The 17,662-nt window shown below is 44.7% G+C and overlaps 1 protein-coding gene across 1 annotated transcript; it reads right to left on the bottom strand.

Annotated features, from left to right (window-relative positions):
* Positions 1-3,952: 3,952 nt before the first annotated feature.
* Positions 3,953-12,708, bottom strand: Krt20 (keratin 20). Its single transcript, XM_075990779.1, has 8 exons — positions 12,238-12,708; positions 9,443-9,525; positions 8,042-8,198; positions 7,546-7,707; positions 7,271-7,396; positions 6,238-6,458; positions 5,540-5,577; positions 3,953-4,643 (listed from the first exon to the last, which is right to left on the bottom strand). The coding sequence occupies exons 1-8, from the start codon at positions 12,634-12,636 to the stop codon at positions 4,546-4,548; spliced, it is 1,284 nt and encodes a 427-aa protein (XP_075846894.1). The 5' UTR covers positions 12,637-12,708; the 3' UTR covers positions 3,953-4,545.
* Between the last annotated feature and the right edge of the window lie 4,954 nt (positions 12,709-17,662).

Here is a 17,662-nt window from a genome sequence, read left to right as displayed (position 1 = left end):
TCGTATCCAGGGGTTGGAGAGAGTAAGAACACTTGCTATTCTTCCAGAGGACCTGGGCTCAGTTCCCTCTACTCACATGGCAACTCACAACTGTCTAATTCCAGCTCCGGAGGATCTAACACTTCCAGTTTCAGTGGGCACCGGCTATCATCTCCACATACCCACCTGCAGACACACACAACCATACATTATTAAAGCTAATAAAAATATTTTCTTAATCTGCTATCATCATTTTTAAAAACTAACATTGCTGTTACATTTTGATAATAATTTTTGCCTTTGAAACAGGCATGGCTTATACATGGGTTATGAAAACAATATTCCAATGGGAAGTTTGTTAACCTGAAAGGTGTTCCTGGAGAGAAAATGTCAATGCCTGGAGGAAACCTATTAGTGAAATTCCAGGGCACGGAGAACTCTTCAGGAATTTAGGTTCACGGAGAACTCTTCAGGAATTTAGGTTATCGGAATTTCCAATGGGTAAGAAAGGGAAGGGGGTTCCCGTTACATGCTTCCTTGAGATGATGTCCCAAGTATCTATGTTCCTCATTGTAAAATGATTCTATTCTTGAACTTCAAAAATAACTATCTGCCCCTCTATATAGAGAGAATATAATATAATTATATATTATATGTTCTAATATAAAGAAGATACAGGTATAGATGACTGCATTATATATATTTTTAAACATAATTGGTATTATTATTTAATTAAGATTACATATCTAGCAACTATCTGGATATCACCCATGCCTGGTCCATTTTCTCAAAGTCTTACAAAATCAGTATTCAAGATATATTGGATTGATTTCTCTCGTGATAAGTTAAACTGCTGATTCATATTGTGTGTTACAGAATTAGGAAAGTATTGATACACAGACAAGCAACAGAATTCACGAGTGTTATTGGACTCTGGCACAGTAGATGGGGTGGAGGTCTCACTGTCTGCATCCTAGTGAGAACATCTGCAGATTCCCAGAAGGCTCTGGAGCATGGCTGCCCCAAGCAGAGCATTTAATAGCATTTCTGCCTTTCCTGGGAACCCTGACCCCAAAGAACACTTCTTCCTCTGGCCTTTCTGTCATCAGAGTTGGCCTCGAGGTTGGTACTTGCTTTACAGCGGTAGAGTGCGGATCTGAAGCCTAGATCCCTCCTAATTCAGTATCCATAGCCACCTAACACCCGGAGAGTATTTCCCTTATCCAGCCTTCTTGGAGGGGAAATCTTGAATCTGGAGTCATACCAGGCCACAATTGGAGCTGCCCTTTGGGGGCTGAGGGGCAGATGCAGAGGGTCACAGGTGAGCTTCATGACCGTCCTCCATAAGGAACACCCAGGATCAAATAGACCAACACTCACCTTCTCAAATCCCTTTCCCGGGGTCAGGAATACTGAGCCCATAGTGACATACAATTACAACTCTCCTTCACCTTGTTAAATAAGGAACACAGGCGAGGGATACATTCTGACCTATGCACAGCCATGAAGAACAAGCAGGGCTTCCAAGCACAAGATTTGCAGAAGTTATCCATTTACTGTGAACGTGGGAAGGACCAGCAACCTCAGACAGACAAGGTTTGATGAGAGAATCTGCAACTCACTAGCTTCATTTGTTGGGAGAATGCGAAGGTGTTGATTGGGAATGCCGAGACCTGCAGCCCCAGATGGATGCCTTTCACCAAGGCTTCCTTCACGCTGTGTCCCAGGCTTGTGGGCTGAGCTGGTCCTTGTTTGAACTGCTATCAGTGCTCACGTTCTTGCTGTCGTGCAGACACTGAACCAAGCAAGCGGGTCACAGACATTGTGTTTCTGAGCTCCCGTGGTGGTACTCTCATCCCATTTTACAATGGAATCATGTCAAGGTCGGGACGTTGACTTAAGGCAGAGGTAGCATTTGCATCTGCAGTGTATCCTACACACAGGGCAACCCTGTTGCTGCTCTCTGTGAAATTGGAAGGGACACAAGGTGACTCTGGCCTCCCTAATTGTGGTTTGGAGTTCTCTCCTACATACCAACCAGGAACCCTGGCTCTGTCCTTCCTGGGACTTCTTAAGACCCACAAAATGACTTTCCATGATTTATGCAAAATGACAGCATGTGAAATTCTACCAGTGTTTAGGCAAATGTGTCTTTAGTTTGGGTTTTGTCTTCTGGGCTCATGTCCTGACTTATTATAAAGCATAAGTGATTGGCATTGTGGTTGACTATACTCACAAGCAATGCTCTCCCAAGGCTGAGGGGCTCTATTTTACCACTAGAGAAATAAGACAGAGGCTGTTATCTGCTTATAGAGTCAAAAGGGATGCATCCAAACCAAAATCACCGCTTAGTTAGGAGCACATAAGAGTGGAATATGACTAGCATGTATTCTTGAACTTGGAACCCATTTTGTGCTGAAATGTGTGCTTCCCATCCTTAATGCTCACATGTGTATTTTAAATAGTTTTGCTCCATATCCATATTCAGCTTCCATAAAACACGTTGATATTCTACACATGTGTTCTCCTGAACCATTGGCTTCTAAAGTAGAGATCAGGTATCCAACTGATGTTTTATCCCGAGTCCCAGCCTACTGTTTGGTTAAAAAAGCTTTTTGTTGTACCCAGAGCTGTTATGCTTGGAAGAACTTCTTTGTAATTTGTTTAAATGTGCCCGTGAAAAGGTACTGCCTTGCTTTCTGGAAGGCGTGAGTAAAACTTATTCTGAACTTAAGCAGAAGGGGGGGTCACTTCGGCAGTCGGAAAGAGCCGTATTTCTTCTTCAATGGCTGTCCTTGAAGGCAGGATGCTGTGTTCCTCAGCCCCCTCCCCATGGCATGCCTGCTAGCTTAGTTGGTTGGAGGTTGGTACTAGTCATAAGCTTCTACTGTTGAGGTTTTAGAGGTGACCGTAATTGTGCTCGACAGCCATGTAGATGGATAAAAAGGTGGAGATGCTTCAAGCAAGAACAATCCTGGGCTTGTTGGCAAGGTGATTGCATAAGCTGAGGTGCAGAGAGAAACTACCAGGGTTACCGTGAGTTTCTAACAGGAATTCGCTGGGTGTGGTGGCCAATGTTCCTATTAGTAGCACTTGAGAGACTGAGGCGGGAGGATCATAGGTTGGAGGTCAGCCTGGGATGCACCGGAAACTAGAGAGAGACATAAAGAGTGAGAGGGAGGGAGGAAGGGAAGAAAGGGGAGAGAGGGAGAGGGTGGGAGGGAGGAAGGATGGGAGGGAGGAAGGGAGGGAGGGAGGGAGAGAGAGAGAGAGAGAGAGAGAGAGAGAGAGAGAGAGAGAGAGAGAGAGAGAGAGAGAGAACAGCCTATCTTCTTGAATTGGTACACAGCACCTGTTTAGCAAGCATAAGACCGTGGAGTTGATCCCAAGCACTGCAATAACGTGTGTGTATACACACACACACACACACACACACACACACACACACACACACACACACACATATTTGTGTCTTATATACCTTCTATTTTTGCATAACTTAGGGAATATTTAACATGGAGAAAATTATGCACTGTTCTATAAATCTTTAGATTTTTGGTAAACGCCCACTCACAATCTTCACAGTGACTTGGCCAGCTAGTTCCCTGCTGGTGGCTTCCTTATTTCTCGCTTTCATATATATGTGCATATTTGTATTAGTGTGGGCACTGGTGTGGGTGCATGCGCATGTATGTACGTGTGGTTGCGTGTGCACATGTGTGTGCACACATCTGGGAACCAAGGTCAGGGTCGGGAATCTTCATCGCCTGGGAATGATTGTCAGTGGGGGTGATGGACATGTTCTAGGATTAATGGTAATTATTGTACAACCCACGGGCACACAGGAGGCCACTAAGCTGCACGTGCTACAAATGTGGATGTCTCAGTGTGTTGTTGTGTCTCATGAAAGCAGTTCCCAAAAAACCATGAGAGACATTTCATACTCCAGATTCACCAAATGAAGCGACGATCAATGAGTTCAGCAGTTAATTACGAAAAGAAGACACATTCTACCTTCGGTCTAGTTTTGCCCTTAACCGAGTCCCATTTCAATCATCATGTGCCTTGCTCTAATTCTGTTCAGCATTTGTGACTGGAAATTCTTTTAAATTATTCAAAGAATTAAGTTGAACCAGGAGAGGTAGCAGAGACAATGGGGAAAGGCCAAGACCTGCTTGAAGGAAACAAATCCAATGAGATTATGTAGGAATCCATGGAGAACTCATGGACTCCCTACTGCTGGTTTTAGCAATTTAGAAACAAGAAAAACAAAACTCAAACAGAGAGAGGTTTATTTTCAATTTGTTAGAACTCCTCCAACTGAGAGCTTCAGTATAAACGAAGGGGCCTGTGATGAAGATGGCAGTGATGACGGCTTAAATAGGCTGGTACTCCCTGGTTCAGTCTTGCAAGCACTTTTCAGCGCAGAGCGAGAACATTTATATTTAATTACAGAGACTGATACGTAGACTCCCCATCCCACCGTAATCACTGTACAGTGCTGATGGCGTTTTCTGACGGCCACTCTCTCATTTTCAGCTGGAGCAGCCTCCCCTCGGCAGCGGGCTATACCCTTTCTTCCACCTCCTTGATTTCAGAGGACACGACCTTGCCATCCACCACTTCCTCTACCACGGTCTTAATCTTCCTGGTTTTCTTGATATCTGTGTGTGCGTATGAAACATCAGAGGTTGGAACAGGCCCGTGGCTACCCTGTTATACCTTTCCACTTCCAGTATTGCTGCTCTCATTTATTTCCTCTTCTTAGGGAAAAATAAAAGGCCCGAACCTATTCTTTTTCTTGTGTAATCTTAAGTTGACTTTATAAGAAAGCACAGACAATATATCACTCTCCTTAAATTTATATATTCCCCCCCCCCTCAGATGGACACAGACACGCTCTAATGAAATCCACATTTGAGTTGTATATATCCTTTTCAGGGTCACTGTCTGAGCAATAGCACAGGCTAAGAAATTGCCTTGTCATAGCGACTGTGCCAAGGTCCCCACTTGGAGGGAGACCTTTACATGATGTGCAAGATTTTTAGAATCCTGATGTCTTGGGACTTAATTACTCCCAGTTCCACATTCAATAAGAATTTATTCAGCTGGTAAAGTGCTTGCTAAAAAAGTGTAGGGACCCGAGTTCTGGTGCTGGAAGGGAAATCTTTCCTCTTTCTTTCTTTCTTTCTTTCTTTCTTTCTTTCTTTCTTTCTTTCTTTCTTTCTTTTTCTTTCTTTCTTTCTTTCTTTTCAAGCTGGAGGTGGTGCTATGCATGTCCTCTGACTTTCATATGGGCACACACACACACACACACACACGCACGCACGCACACACACACACACAGAGGCACACACACACAGAGGCACACACACACACACAGGCACACACACATGAACACACACATGCAAGCATCCACTAAGTAAATAAATAGAAACCTGGTTCTTAATTGTGCTTTTGAGCACCCTCTGTCTTTGACCTTTCCTCAGGGACAGACAGTTGCCAGAGGCCTGCTGAGGTCTCCGCATCATAGAATCCTGCACAAGGGCAGAGCACTTACCCTTACTTTCCAAAGTGGCCAGCTGGTACTCTGTAGTTCTGTGGTTGTCATTTTATTTAAAGCGAAGAAACAGAAAGAAGGCATTATTTCCTCATCAAAGCGGGGGAACTTCCCTCCATGTCCTTTTGTTGATCAAAGTCTGGGTTGATGGGAGGTTTAATATTATTTTCCTACTTCTGTCCCTTGGACTATTTTTATTCGACACTAGAGTGTTCTACTTTTTAGCTTGGAAAACACACAGTGTCAAAACGGACCTGCTTATCATCTACTGGAACTGTCTATAGTGAAGAAAAAACAATTAGGATGGAAGTTCAAATCTATGTTCTCCTGATGGCCTTGGATTTATGTTTGCAAGCAGCCATTTCAGTTCTGCGTGTTTACAAACAGGGTCCCACGGGCCCCTGTGGCCTGTGGTTTAATTCATGAGTAGTGCAAGGAGTTACTGTGCTTCCAGTTCCACATTCAATAAGAATTAAATCACGTGCCATCGGTATCATTAAGAGAACCATCTTATGACTTAGAGCTGCCCGAAGGCCTCATTCAAAGGCTATTGATGGTTGGGGTGTTTTATACTATTTGCTATATTTTCATCTCCTCGTTGTGTGTGTATAAAATTGCCTTTGTGTGGGGGATTGCCTTGACAAGGCCTGTGAAAGAGAACTGCAGACAGACAGGGACATACACCCGAAGGTCTTTACCTTACGTCTTCTCCTTCCAGAAGGCGGCGGTAGGTAGCAATCTCCTGCTCAAGCCGGGTCTTTATGTCCAGAAGGGCATTATGTTCTTGGTTCTGGCGTTCTGTGTCACTCCGGATCTGCATCAGTTGGGCCTCCAGGGAGCTCAGCATTCCTTGGAGGGCTGCCAACTGGCTGGCATAACGTGCCTTGGTTTCCTCCAGGGTGCGCTCCAGAGACTCTTTCTGAGAGTAGCAGACAAGGAGAGTGTTTCTTATTTGCTGCCTTGAAGTAAGCCTCACAATTGTTTTGTCTTTTGGGAAGAATTTTTCCAGCCTTTGATCACTACCCATTTTCTTGCTTGAAAGTTCTTCCCATCTAGACAGACCCAGCAGCCAGCTACACCTGCCGTCTCTTGGACTTGTTTTGTTTGAGCTTTGTGTCTTCTATCCCTTCAGTGTGCTGCACTGTGCCACGAGATCAAGATTTACTTCCTTGACCTGGGAGGATGTCATGCCTGCCTCGATGATGTGCAAGCAAAATTGATAAGGTATTTTGCTTTCTTTTCTTTCTTTCTTTTTCTGTCTAAGAATCAACTCTAAGAGTTGCCCCACAGCTCAGTTATTTCTCTCTGCTTTCCACCACAAGGACATGAGCCTGACGACTATGTCCCTTTAGCCCAGACTCCGAAAGCAGAAAGCCATAGAGTCATCTTGGTAGTGTTGTTGGCATAACTTGAGGTGGCTGACGCTTGCTTAGCCTGAGATGACTCTAATCTTTTCCTAACTTAAAGCTCATCTTCGATTTAAGTTCTCAGATAAATGCAATTTTCCCTGTGAAATCTTCAAGATCTACTCTTTCCCCTGCATTGGTACAGGTCATTACCCTTCCTCTTCTTCTTTCCGTGGTATGACTATTATTAGCTATTGGACCTGTTTCCTTTTTGGCTCTGCAAGGGGAGAGGTTACTTCTTACAGGAGTCTGTGCTTCTAGAGTTCTGAACACAGGCCTTGGTCAGCACGGACTAGACCGAGCAGGGGAGGCCAGAGGGGCTCACCATGCTGAGGAGAGACTGCAGCTCGATCTCCAGGCCCTGGTAGGTGCGTCTCAGCTCCGTGACTTGCAGCTCGCTTTCTTTCAGCTCCTCGGTGTTTATGGTGACTTCTTGCTGCAGGGCTGCGCTCTAAAGTTCCAAGAATTAAGAAAATGAGCAAAGAGAGACATAAAAGAGAGGAGGGCAGACCAGAGAAGGAGAGGGAAGAAGAAGAGAAAGAAAACAATATGCTCTGTCCTGGAGATCAGCGCGACACACCTGCTCACGCTTGGAATTACCTGTTTCTCAAACTGTTCTTTGGCCTCTTGGAGGTTCTTCTGGGCCAAGACTTCGTATTTCTGCCTCATCTCATTCATGATCTCTCCCAGGTTCAGGCCTGGAGCAGCGTCCACCTCCACGTTGACATTGGTGCCCAGTTGCCTGCGAAGGGCATCAACTTCCTGTGGGAGTAAGATTCCGATTGTGTTTAGTCTGAATAATACCCTCAGATCAGATGGGAGGAAAAAATATAATAAATCTTGTGACTTCCTTCACTGGGCACGAATAATGATGAGAGGAAACAGGAAGAAGGCTTCCCGGGGTCTGGCTCACTCCTTTCAGGTTCTAAGGGAGAGCAACCTCATGCAAAAGGGTGGCTGGCAGGTTTGACATTCTCTCTGTCACCATCAGCACCGCCGACATCACCTCTTCTTTCTGTTTCTTCTCCTCTCATTTTTATTATTTTGCTATTGGAGCTGCCTCAGCATTCCCTAAACATCCCTGCGACTCTCTCACCTCCTGATGCTCCTTCTGGAGGATGGCCAGGTCCTTATTCAGTTCTTCAATCTGAATTTCCAAGTCGGTCTTTTGAAGGGTCAGGTCATCAAAAACCTTGCTCAAGCCTTGGAGATCAGCTTCCACAGAGACGCGCATCCCCCTCTCAACCTCATACCTGGGAATGAATTAAGATGCAGGCATAAGAGTCCTTCTACAGCCCTGATGGAGGAGATGACGCAACACGAGATAGATCAGCTCCTGTACTTTATCACAACCCCATTCACATGTTTGTGAAAAGTGAATGAGAACATGGGAATCAGGTCATTTGTTCTGTAACAGAATCCATCACTGGGGCTGGAGAGATGGCTCAGTGGTTAAGAGCACTGGCTGCTCTTGTAGAGGACCCTGGTTAATTTCCCAGCACCACATGGTATCTTATAAACACCTGTAACTCCAGTTCTAGGGATTATGATGCTTTCTTCTGATCTTTGTTGGTACCAGGCACACACATGGTGCAAGGCATACATGCAGGCAAATGTTTATTCACATAAGAATCTGTATCTATATCTAATTTCTGTTCATTTACACTTTTGAAAAGTGTCTGAATTTAGGGGCTTAGTGGTAGAGTGTTTGCATATAAGGACCTGGGCTTGATCCCAAGGACTGTGAAAACAACAGGTGATGAAGGAAGGTCATTGGTTAAGTAATAAAGAAACTGCTTGGCCTCATAGGTTAAAACATAGGTGGGAGGAGTAAACAGAACAGAATGCTGGGAGGAAGAGGAAGTGAGCTCAGACTCGACAGCTCTGCTCTCTGGAGCAGAGGCCATGCTCCCCTCTTCCAGGCAGACTCCATGAAGCAAGCTGCCAGGTCAGACATGCTGAATCTTTCCCAGTAAGACTGATGCTACACAGATTATTAGAGATGGGTTGATCGGGATATGAGAATTAGCCTGTAAGGGCTAGAGTTAATGGGCCAAGCAGTGTTTAAAAGAATACAGTTTGTGTGTTGTTATTTCTGGTGTAAAGCTAGCCGTGCGGGAGCCGGGCAGGATGAAAAGCAGGCCTGCAGCTCCCACAACAAACAGGCAACAGCAATAAGCCCAAACCAAGCCAACCTGAGCTAGCCTTGTTGGAGCCGGGTGGGACGAAAGCAGACCTGCCCACAGCTCCTTCTACACCCCTTCTCAATACACATATACATTCTAAATATATGAGAAAAAAGTACTAAAAGGATTTCTTTTTCAGAAAAATTTACCATGGTGCTGGGTGTGAAGGCAGACATCTATAGTAAAGAGGATGCTGACTTTGGGGGCCAGTGTGAACCACATAGCAATGTCCTATCTCAAAAACAAAAACCAGGACAACCCACCAACCCACCCCCGTACATCCTACATTTACTGTGATTTAGAGCACCTACTTCGATCTGAAGTCATCTGCAGCCAGTTTAGCATTGTCAATTTGCAGGACGCATCGGGCGTTTTGCATTTGAGCATCCTTAATCTGAAAAACATAACAGAGGGAAAGAATGACATTTCCACCAGGGCAGGAGTTTGCAATGATCTTATTTGCCCTCAGAGACAACTGCAATTACACCAACAGTGATGTCCATTTCAAGAATGTCCACGAGAGAATAAGAGGAATGATGACACAGGCCTTCATGTCACAGCGTTAGAAAAGGACTCCTCGTCTGGTCCATGTTCTTGTGATCGTACAACTCATTCACATCACAGAACCTTATTAAGGGCCTTGTCTGTGGCGCTGTTCATACCCGGAACATGGTTGTAAGCCATTCTCACCTGGTGAGCTCCCACTCCTTCACCTCTCAGCTCTGCCACCATGGCTTTGAGGGGGCGGGGCCTTCACTGATAGCCTTCAGGTCTAGCAGTGGATGTGCCCTTGCTTCTGTCGCTCTGCACAGCCTTCCTCCTATACCCCTCTGAGTGATAGTTGCTTTGGTCCATGCCTGATTCCACCTAAAACACTTTATTTACCGACACATTCATCTCTGTGTGATGCACAGCACTCAGCTAGTGTCTATGAAATAGTGGGTGAATGAGAAGTAGCCATCTGGTCGGAATTAGGTACTAGGACGGAAGGATGGATACATCCTGGATCTCTCTCTGCCTCTTTCCCCAGTCGCTCGCTCTCTCTCTCTCTCTCTCTCTCTCTCTCTCTCTCTCTCTCCTCTCTCTCTCTCTGTGTGCATGTTCACATGTACAGGTGATTGCATGTGGAGGTCAGAGGACAGACAATTTTGCATGCCATTCCTTGGGTATTATCCACATGTTTGGGGAAGGGCAGGATCCCTCACTGTCCTGGAAATCATCAAGTAGGTCAGGCTGGCTGTTCAGCAAGGCCCAGGGCTCTGCTTGTCTTGGCTTTTCAAACACTGGAATTACACGCGCACACCATCATTCTCCAATTTTTTTTTCTTTTTTAACCTGGGTTCTGGGAATCGAGCTCAGGTTCTCGGGCTTGCAAGGCAAGCACTGCATTCTTTAAGATGCATGCGGACTGGAAGTCCATTCTTAGAAAACATTAGAATGATCCATCTCTTTCAGTAGCTATTCCTGGAGAGAGGTCCCTTGAGAGACTTCCAGCTAGTAGGTACTAGTGGCCGCTCCTAGGTATTGTGGATAATCCCCAAGTCAATTGAGAAGCATCAACCTTGAGAAAAGTGCTGGAGAACAATCGGTTTGTATTTGGAATGTGCTTCAGGGAAAGCCCGAAGAAACACTCTGATGAGGGTGATGTAATCACCTTAGCTTCATGAGCTGATCCTTTCTGTGAAGTCTGAATCAAGCTGCACTGATGCCTGTAATACAGCTCAAGAAAAGAGCTCACAGGGACTCAATGGCCTTGGCCCTAAAGGGGCAATGATTTTAAATATAAGCATAAGAGAAAGCCCCGCTTTCCTTGATTAGATAAGAATGGTGTGTGCTGTGCTTGGCATCTTCAGTCAGGAGCAAAGTCTCCCACTTCTGCTCCACTGGGTTTATAAAAGAGAGAGAGAGAGAGAACCCCACCTATCTCCGATGACAGAGGGTCAGACTGCGATAGGATTGCAATAAATTTGAATTGGGGGCAATAGACCATTTCATTATTGCCTAAGTGCTTTATAAAATGCTTGGAGATGGTTAGCAGATATTTAAACAGGGCATTAAAAAAGTCCAGTTATCAGAACTGTGCATAGTGGCTAATCCCAGTGCTGAGGAGATAGAGGCAGGAGAGTGATGAGGTCCATCACTTGGACTAGCCTGGGATACACACTGAGGGCTTGGACTAGCCTGGGATACACACTGAGGGCTTGGACTAGCCTGGAATACACAGTGAGGGCTTGGACTAGCCTGGGATACACAGTGAGGGCTTGGACTAGCTTGGGATACACACTGAGGGCTTGGACTAGCCTGGAATACACAGTGAGGGCTTGGATTAGCCTGGGATACACAGTGAGGGGTTTGGACTAGCCTGGGATACACGGTGAGGGCTTGGACTAGCCTGGGATACACAGTGGGGGCTTGGACTAGTCTGGGATACACCTTGGGGCCTTGGACTAGCCTGGGATACACAGTGGGGCCTTGGACTAGCCTGGGATACACAGTGAGGGCTTGGACTAGCCTGGGATACACAGTGGGGCCTTGGACTAGTCTGGGATACACAGTGATGGCTTAAATCAAAACTGATTCCTTCCATCCATCCAACCACCCATCTGTCAGTCAGTACAGAAACCATTAATATCTGCATTTTGTCTCCACTCTGAACTCTTTTATTATTTATACCCACAGTAGGATGATATTTGAAATATAAGGTTATATAAATGAAAAAAGAAAAATCTCTTTTTAATTCATTTGAGTCTTCAAAGTCAATAAAGACTAGGGGGAAACCACATAGAAACCCTTGAAATTCTTCTGAAAATGAGATTATTCTCCATGAGGACCTGACATGGTAAACCATGGCAAAGACACAGACTGTAATTTTGGGTGATAAAAGTATCATATTTTATATGCAATTAGGTTGAAATTTTAGAAAAAAAGTGTGGTTTAAACTCATCCTATTAACTCTGATACCACTTGATAAAATACATTTTTTTTTAGTTATAAATTTCAACTTAATTTGCTTTGTATGTTAGGGTTCACCCAGCATATACACCCATCCCCCTGATCTACTATGCAACTAAAACAGAAATGTAGATACACAGGCCTCATGACTTACCTGGTTTTGCAGGTCTTTGATTTGTGCGTAGTAGGGACTGTAGTCCCGGACGGTGCTAGGCGCATTGGTTTCATACCACTGCTTGATCTGGGCTTCAAGTCTGGAGTTGGATTGCTCCAGGGACCGCACTTTTTCGAGGTAGCTGGCCAGCCGATCATTGAGGTTCTGCATTGCTAGTTTCCCGTTGCCCCCAAACATGTCCCCTCCGCTGCTATAGCTCACTACGGTTTTGGAGACGGAGATGCGAGTGCCGTGGCCTCCAGCTCCACCGTAGACACTGGGTGCAGCCCCCAGACGCTGCACGCCCCCCTTCCTATATAGGGAGCCACTCATGCTAAGTGCTGGGCCTTGTGAGGAGGAACTCAGACTTCTGTGAACACTTCGGCGACTGAAATCCATCTGGGATCCTGGGAGGCAACACCTGCAGCCTGGAGTTGGAGCACAGCCTGTCTGTCTCGCGGCGCTGTAGAGCTGACCTTTTATAGAGTTCAGGCGAGACACACCTCCGCTGCTGCCAGGTCACCTCAGGAGTGACACAGTCTACCCTCCTACTCCCCCTCCCTTCTGTACAGCAATATGTTCAATATCATTCCCGAAATGACCACTAGAGGCGCTTCTTAAAGACTTTTCTGGGGGGTGGGGTGTGTATTCCTTTTTACTAAACACAAGGAACAAAAAGAATGAGGAAGGGGTGTTCTTTCAGTTCTTGCACCTGCCCTGGCAGGTTTTTTTAATCATCCCCGTATATAAATAAAGAATATTTACAATCCATATGAATAATTTAGGCCTTGAACGAGACATCTGCGGGGTCATGATGGCAAGTCACACTGGTGAGAACAAAGGCTCGATCGAATGATGAATTGCTTTTCAGAACCTCTGTTTTATGCTTTTTCTTTTGCTTTTAAGTTTATCCTTGATTAGAACTTATATCCTAGTCTATTGAAATATCTTGGATGAGGCTGGGAGTTCTGGTTGGTGCACACCTGTAATTCCAGCACTTGGGAAGCAGAGACAGGAGGATCACTGCAAGTTTGACGCCAGCCTGGTTTAAGTGAGGAGTGCTAAGTTAGCCCGTGCTGTGTAATAAGACCCTGTCTCAAAGCATGTAAGCATGTGAGCCCACACACCACAGACACACACAGTGTGTGAGAATTGAATCTGGTGAATGTGTGAGTTTGTAAAAGAGTACAGGTGGCGGCGTGGAGTTGATTTTGGAGTTAAAAAGTACTTTATATAGTAGTTTTAGAAAATGCCATATATATATGTATATATATACATACATATATACAATGTATTTTGATAATATCTACCCAACAGTCCCAGAAGTTCCCCAACACATTTTCTATTCAACATCAATCCCCCTTTAAAAATAACCTATGTATCTAATTAATGCTGCCTGTGTGCTTATAACTGTATAGGGGTGTGGACAACCTGTCAGTGGCCATATCTCCAAAGAAAATTCAATCCTCTTCTTGGCTCCAAGCAGCCCTCAGCTGCCAGGAACTCCTAGGCTGGGGCAGGAGCCTTGAGAACCCCTCCTGGGTATTTTCTTTTTCTTTTCTTAAAAAGAAAACTCTATCATAAAAACCTTGCGCATATCATCTAATGGTTGAAAATGCTTTTAGAATTTTAAATGAGTGAGAAACCAGTTTTTATACCTGGTATGTTGCATGCAGGAGCCTGCCTACCCTGTTGGAAGCCAGCTAGATACCACCAGGAAATGCTTTCTGTTTCTACCATCCTGACGCCATTGGAGCTGCCTCCCAGGATCTTGCTTCTCCTTGCAGATTCCCACACTCAGAGCCAAGTGATTCCTCGAGAAGAAAGGTTTCAGGTGGCCACAGGGACGCACACACCTAACTTCCTAGAGGCTGCTGATAAAAGAGGATAATTATTATGAACTTTGGCCACTCAGTCTATTGATTTGTTTGAATAGAAACGTTCCTTCCAGAGCCTGAATCTGTTTCTGTTCAGGAGGATTTGCTGATTCTTCTGTGCACACATGTGGGCACTGGCTCTGCAGTGGGGACCTGATGGTGAACACCTACTGAGTGTCGAGGAATGAGTGCGTTTCCTCCTAAAGTCCTTTCCACTCAGACTCCCGACTGAAAACATCTCCTTCTTCTTTGAAGCATTCATGTCATTTCTTTAAGTCAAATTAACTGGAAGGGCTTGGGAAAGTCACAGAAACCACAGCAGATTCCCATGTTAATGCTAACTTGATTGGAGATCTGAGTATGATTGAAGCAAGCAGGCACAATGTGTGTACACACACACACAAGGAAGTACATCTGGAATCTGCTTGTGTTGCTTTCCCTAGTAATGGTCTCCTAAGATAGAATAAGATTGAATTGTTTCTGTCTTTTAGATACCTTGCCTTCAAGTTACAAATCAGTTACAGCTTATCTCAGTTATAAGTTTTATAAAGTAAGAGCTATGCAAAATTAAAAACCGACCAAGGGAACCCTGCTTTAGGAACTCTATGATATATATATATATATATATATATATATATATATATATATATAGATATATATATATCGTATGTGGTAGCTTGTCCGTCAGCTAATCTTCCCCAAGTGTTTGCCACTAATGGCTGTGCATACAGCAAGCAGCTCTTGGTGTTTGTTAGGATGATAAACCAATTTATTAGTAGATATCACAGCTGAGATTTGCAATTAGTAATCTTTCAGAGACAGAAGTCTTTGTGTGTGTGTGTGAGTGTGTGTGTAAATGGATGTAGTTTTTGATACTGATTAATGGGGTAGGAGAGAAACTTGTTTGATTAAAATGGAAAATTGCATCATTAAAATTGTACACAATTCGAGGTGAGTCCCATTGAGTTTTATGTATTAGAACATACGCCGAAGATGTTTAAAACATCACTTATTCACAGTTAGTGCCAAGTGTGGGTCTGAAGTGTCCTCCAAGGGCCCCTGTGATGAAGGCTTGGTCCCTGGTCTGAGGTGCTACTGGGAGGTGGTGGAACCTTGAGAAGGTGGGATGCGGTGGAAGACATGTCACCAGGGGTATGCTTTTGCAGGGATGCTCGGATCCTTCTCTTTCTGTCTCTTTTTGCTGCCTGGCTGCCATGCTGAGATTGATGCCTCTGTCAGGCACATGCCGTGATGCACCCTGGTGGCAACCGACTTTGGACGAAAACCTCTGAAATCATGAACTAAGGCAAGTGTTTTCTCTATGTCATTTACCTCGGGCGTTTGTCACAGCCACAGAAGGCAGATCAGCATAGCTCTGAGGTAGGAAGGAGTATACACGCAGCTGTCACACACTACAAATGTGTCCTCTTCGTTAGCTCAATTCTCCCTTGTGGCTGGACTCAGTTACACTTAACTCGGAGTTAAACATCCCTTTTTTAGTTGTCTGAAGAAATAACTTCATGCATTATCCCATCCGTTATTGTATAATACTTATAGATTGCTGATGCTTTAGATTTGAACTAAAATCTATAGTGGAGGTGACGAGGTTGAGCTTCCACCATCCGAGCCACGGGTCTGCTCGAGTGGTAGCATTCCGACTGGAGTTTCTGTTTCCACATGAGAACGCCGCATGTAGAACATTGGGTTCGATGTATCATAGAGATTTAGCCTGTGGCAGGTTATTCTAGCTTATAAAGTGACTACAGGAAATCAAGCTACTGTTTCATGGAAATTCATTTTTTCCAGCCATATCAGAGATGTAATAAAGACCTTATTGCCCCTTCTTCGTACACATAAACACACATTTAGAGTCCTTGCCATTCCAGGCTGTTTGCTGACTGTATCTGCACATAGATACTGGATTACAAGTTCCTGCATGTAACTGAGGTGTATTTTGACCTCTGAGACAATCAACTGAGTGTTAATGATTAATGTTAAATTGGAGGAGCTCTATTGTAGCAGAGAACTTTCTACTTTTGTTTTCCCACAGCACGGGCAAGCTATCTCAGCTCAGATAGACACAGATAGTGCAGACAGGCTCTTGGAGAGGTTGCCTCCTGGAGACCAGGACATGGGGGAGGGAGAGGAGATGAAGAAACTTTGGCTGTAAATTCTTCCTTGAAGCTTGCTGATGAGTAGGAGGATGCTCAACGGAGTAGGCATAAACTCCTAGTATTGTCTTTCACAGAACTGAGGAAGCACCTCCAGCTTATGGCTTACCCGTATTTGGTGCTTCTGCTCAGCTATGGCTTGAGGATTTGGTGAATCTGTTATCTCTGTGGCTATGGGATTATCAGCCTGTATAGTATGCAATGTGCTGTTATGAGTCACCTAATGACATGGTTATGAGAAATATGTTGTTAGATGATTTCCTTGTTGTTTGAATATTGGGGAGTATCATTACATAAACCTGGATAGTATGATACACTCCAAGGCTTTATGACACATAGTATAAACGGATAAACGGTACACACACACACACACACACACACACACACACACACACACACACACACACAGTTTATGCTATTTGTCTGAGTTTACTTTCTATTGCTGTGATAAATATCATGACTATAAGCAACTTGGTGGAGGTTGTTACCCGACACATCTGTCCTGAGCAAGCTGGTGAGGGAAGTCAGGGTAGGGACTCAAGCAGGAATAGAGGTAGGACCCATGAAGGAATGGTCTTTACTGACTTGGTCTTTACAGCCTGTACTTCCACCTATCGAGGGTTAGCACCCTCTCCAGTGAGCTGGGCCCTCCCACAGCAATCATTATTCAAGAAAATGCTCCATAGGCTTCCCTACAGGAAATCAGAAGGAGGCATTTTCTCAGTTGAGGGTCTTTCTTCTCAGATGACTCTAGGCAATTGCTCTTAGTACCATGATAAACAAAACAAGACAAGATCAAACAAGCCTTAGAAAAAACGCAGTACAGAGATACAGTAGGGGTTAGGGAGATGTCTTAATCTGGTAAAGTGCCTCCCTGGTAAAGATGAGGGCCTTAGTTTAGATTCCTAGCCCTCATGCTCAAAAGCTGGCATTGTATCTATAATCCAAAAATGGTGGGTAGTAGAGATGAGAAGATCTTTTGTATCTATTGGCCAGCCGGCCTAGCCAAATTGATGAGATGCACTTTCAATGAGAGACCCTGTTTCAAAAACATAGGGTGGAGACCGATTGAGGAAGACCCTTGACATCACCCTCTGGCCTCCAAATATACATGCACACATGAGCACGCATGTTGCTAAAATTCCTTCCCAGGGTACACATAAGCAATGTCCATCCATTCGCCTAAGGCACCAGAAACAAATCCAAGCAATAGCTTCTCCAAAGTTCACTTTGGGGGAACCAATGCATTTAGAAGACTTCCCTACAGAGCATAGGGGAGGGATTATTTACAAGGGTGTGGGTGCTTCTCCTCCTAACAGGCCATACTTGAAAAGCCTTCACCCAGCAGGGATAATGGCTTCCCCATCACTTCATAGG

The sequence above is a fragment of the Microtus pennsylvanicus genome, chromosome 11 (assembly GCF_037038515.1).
Source record: "Microtus pennsylvanicus isolate mMicPen1 chromosome 11, mMicPen1.hap1, whole genome shotgun sequence".
Lineage (NCBI taxonomy): Eukaryota > Metazoa > Chordata > Mammalia > Rodentia > Cricetidae > Microtus > Microtus pennsylvanicus.
This window is presented reverse-complemented; position numbering and strand designations above follow the sequence as displayed.

Bases quoted from the DNA above. Each gene is read 5' to 3' on its own strand.
- Krt20 (XM_075990779.1), bottom strand. From the start codon at position 12,636: ATGGATTTCAGTCGCCGAAGTGTTCACAGAAGTCTGAGTTCCTCCTCA. The intron at 9,526-12,237 runs GTAAGTCATGAG...TATGTTTTTCAG, and splicing joins TCAAAGACCTGCAAAACCAG to ATTAAGGATGCTCAAATGCA. The intron at 7,397-7,545 runs GTAATTCCAAGC...TTGGAACTTTAG, and splicing joins AAGAACAGTTTGAGAAACAG to AGCGCAGCCCTGCAGCAAGA.